General features: G+C 50.7%; 1 protein-coding gene across 4 annotated transcripts in view; it reads left to right on the top strand.

The window, feature by feature from the left end:
* PPP3CC (protein phosphatase 3 catalytic subunit gamma) overlaps positions 1 to 2484 on the top strand; it is a 24689-nt gene extending 22205 nt beyond the window's left edge. For 2 of the 4 annotated variants that reach the window (XM_026867467.1, XM_026867468.1), the window contains 2 exons: positions 92 to 121; positions 1448 to 2484. In XM_026867467.1, coding sequence (XP_026723268.1) covers positions 92 to 121; positions 1448 to 1626 — 209 coding nt within the window. In that variant the 3' untranslated portion in view covers positions 1627 to 2484. The remainder of the gene's footprint in view (positions 1 to 91; positions 122 to 1447) is intronic. The other 2 variants (XM_026867469.1, XM_026867470.1) reach the window with 1 other exon arrangement.
* Positions 2485 to 3109: the final 625 nt, after the last annotated feature.

Here is a 3109-nt window from a genome sequence, read left to right on the forward strand (position 1 = left end):
TTTTTTTTTTTTTTTTTTTTTTTTTTTTTTTTTTTTTTTTTTTTTTTTTCTGTCTTCATTTTTTGCATGCCACTGTTCTTCTGTATTGCAGCCACAGTAGAAGCGGTAGAGGCACGGGAAGGTATGGCTAGAATCCGGCGAGAGACTCAAATCATCTCTGTGTGTGCGTGCGCTAATTTTAAAGAGCTTTATCAGCCTTATGGAAGCTTTTTACTCTTGCATCACCAGAAGTGGGGGAGGATGGGCCCCTGCTGGGAAGCAAAAAAATACACAGTGGGCTGCTTCAAGTCTATTTTAGCCTTAGTGAGGCTATTGCTTCGTGCGATGCCGTTATTCCCAGAGTGCCCTCTCGAGACCTCGGGGCGTTGGGGTCCTGCGATCTGATCTCAGCTGCCTCGTGGCTGAGCTCATCCCCTGGGTAACTCGATCCGGTGAAGGCCGCCAGCACGCTCGGTCAAAAATCATCTAGAAAACGGCGGATCACGAGGCTCTGATGTCATCCTTGCCTTCCCCACACGTGGGCCGAGGTGGTCCCAGTGGGGAGGAGCAGTTTTCACCCTGTAGTTCGTGTAGAAAGAGATTCCCGAGGTGATGGCCTGGGGAGGTTTTTCTCCTCGATATCTCCATTCAGCTATTGATAAATGGGGCCGTACCTCTGCGAGAGAACTTTCTGATTGCCGAGGGAAGTTGATTTGTAACGCAGCCAAGTCCTCGCTAAAAACATTTGGCACAACCCCCCCCTTTTTTTTTTTTTTCTTATCCGTAATATGTAGAAGTCAAACATTTGGTCCGTATCATCACCGCAAGGATGATCTACTCGGCCTCGTAGTGATGAAACAGGGATAAGCCCGCCCTTGGTGGGATTCTGTCCCTCCTGAGGCTGCCTGTGTGTCTCCTGGTCATGCAAGAAGCGTTGCATTTGCGACCCGAGGACTAGCAGTTTCCCTCTCCTGGTGTTGCAGTGTGTGGTTTTTGTGTCGGAGTGAAAGCCTTGTGGTGGTGTCTTTGTCGTGTTGTTTTTGGGTTTGCCTTTTTTTTTTTTTTTTTTTTTTTTGTATCGTGTTTTTTCAGCTTTGAAAGTTTCCTGAGATTTCCCTGTCTGGGGACATTGAGCACTTGTCTGGTCTTCCAAGTTCCTGCTGCTAAAGTATTCAAAGAGAGATTTAGGGAGCAGAGCAAGTCGCTGCGGTCTGGGTGCTGCATTTTGCTGCTGTGACTTAGCACGGTCCAACTCCCCAGCTGCACCGTGATCCCTAAAAACCACAGCAAAGCCAAAAAAAAAAAAAAAATCACCTACAGACCCATCTCGTGGTTCCCACAGCCAGACACATGCTTTCTGTCACCCCGACCCTGTCCCGTGCGTGTCTGCCGTGTGCTAAAGGGCTCCCGTCCGGGCGCCTGTGACTCAAACTGACTTTTTTTTCTTTCTGGGCCTTTCTCTCCGCAGCCATCCGCGGGTTTTCGCCGCAGCACAAGATCCGCAGCTTCGAAGAAGCCCGAGGGCTGGATCGCATTAACGAGCGCATGCCCCCCCGCAAGGATTCACTGCACTCAGACGGGCCCGTGAACTTGGTAACCTCAACAAACTCTGCGGACAAGAACGGCACAGGGAAGAAAACCCAGTAACGCTCCGAGCGCCCAATCTGCACCACTAAAGGATCCAAAACTTAATGAATTTTATTTATTTATTATTGGGATGGGGTGGGGGCAGGGGAGAAACCAACTTCACCTGGAGGCACGTTCATAATCCAGTTTGCATCCGTTCTGTAAGAAAGGTGACCATTTTGTAATTTTTTTATTTATGTTCAATATATAAAAAGTCCATCTTTTTTTAATTTAGAAACCAATCTAACTGCTAGTGCATATATGAAGTGTTGTGATGTACAGCTGACCTCTCCTCCACGAGAGGCAAACCTCTGCGGGGGGATTAAAAGAAACAAAAACAGTCCCAGGCAACTTGGGTCGTTGACTTTGGTACAATTCTAAGTTAGCCTGTCCTTTCAAAAGCAGGTCCTTTCGTTGAAGATAGGGTTGGTTTGGTTTTTCCTTTCACAACTGTCTCCTTCCCAGAGTTTGCTGTTGGTTTTTTTTTTTCTTCAACTTCTTGCCAACCTGCATCTGCTGCTTTAGCAAACGATTCTATAGAAGGCACCTGGCTGGGATCTGCTCCTCTCCCCGAGGTGACACCTAAAATATTTGGGATTAGCTCGAAAGGGCTCCGGCCTGTCAGTCCGAGCGCCTTTTCCTGCAGTAATTCAGTTTTATTCCGGTGGAGCCCCAGGCCAAACCTCCCTCCTCAGAAGGGGAAGGCGGGCGGGAGAAGCGCTGCCCCTTGTCGCAGCAGTTCCCGAAGCTCCGGCCCTGCGGGCTCGGCGCAGCAGAAATCCCGCTGGGAATCCCTCTGATTCAGAGCAGAGGAATTCTTGCCAGTCTCTAGCGAGCAGCCGCTCTTTGGGAAATCTGCAGGGCCTCAATTTTAAAAGGGAAAATAAGGGGATGATTTACAACCTGCGGACAGAAACCCCTCCCTGCTACCGCCGTCACATACTGCAGAGCCCGGGGCGCATTCCCCTGCGCCCGGGCTCTTGAAACTCAGCCCTTGCTGATCGGTATTTGAGCGGTGGGTGACCAAATCCATCTCCACTAAGCCACCACCGCCTCCCAGTCATCCAACACGCCTCTCGGGGAGGAGCGTTTTGCCTTCTGCAGACGACTTGTGCTTCCCATGGTGGCCAGTGGCCATTCCCAAGGGACTATTGGCCCTTCCCGGCAGCCGGAGGGGGTTTGCTGCCTTGTGATAAAGATTTGGGAAAGGTTTAGTGACGGTGCTGCTCGGTTTTGTAGAGATGGGGCTTGCTGGCCAACAGCTTTGTGAAAAAAAGCCCCCAGGTTGGGAAGCGTGTCCCTCCCTCAGCTGCAGGGAGCTGGGGGCTGGGGGCAGGATGGTTTTAGGGAGGTTGGCAGGTAGAAAAACTTGAGTGGATCTGGCAGAAATTTCCGTGCAGTGCTGGAGAGGGAGGGGGATCTCCTGGGGACAGGAGGGTTTCCAGAGGACGCCCTCTTGGCCGCGTGGAGGGTTTTGAAGCTCGGATTTGTTAAGCAGAGCCTC

Source organism: Athene cunicularia, unplaced genomic scaffold, assembly GCF_003259725.1.
Source record: "Athene cunicularia isolate RWA unplaced genomic scaffold, athCun1 SCF_47, whole genome shotgun sequence".
Lineage (NCBI taxonomy): Eukaryota > Metazoa > Chordata > Aves > Strigiformes > Strigidae > Athene > Athene cunicularia.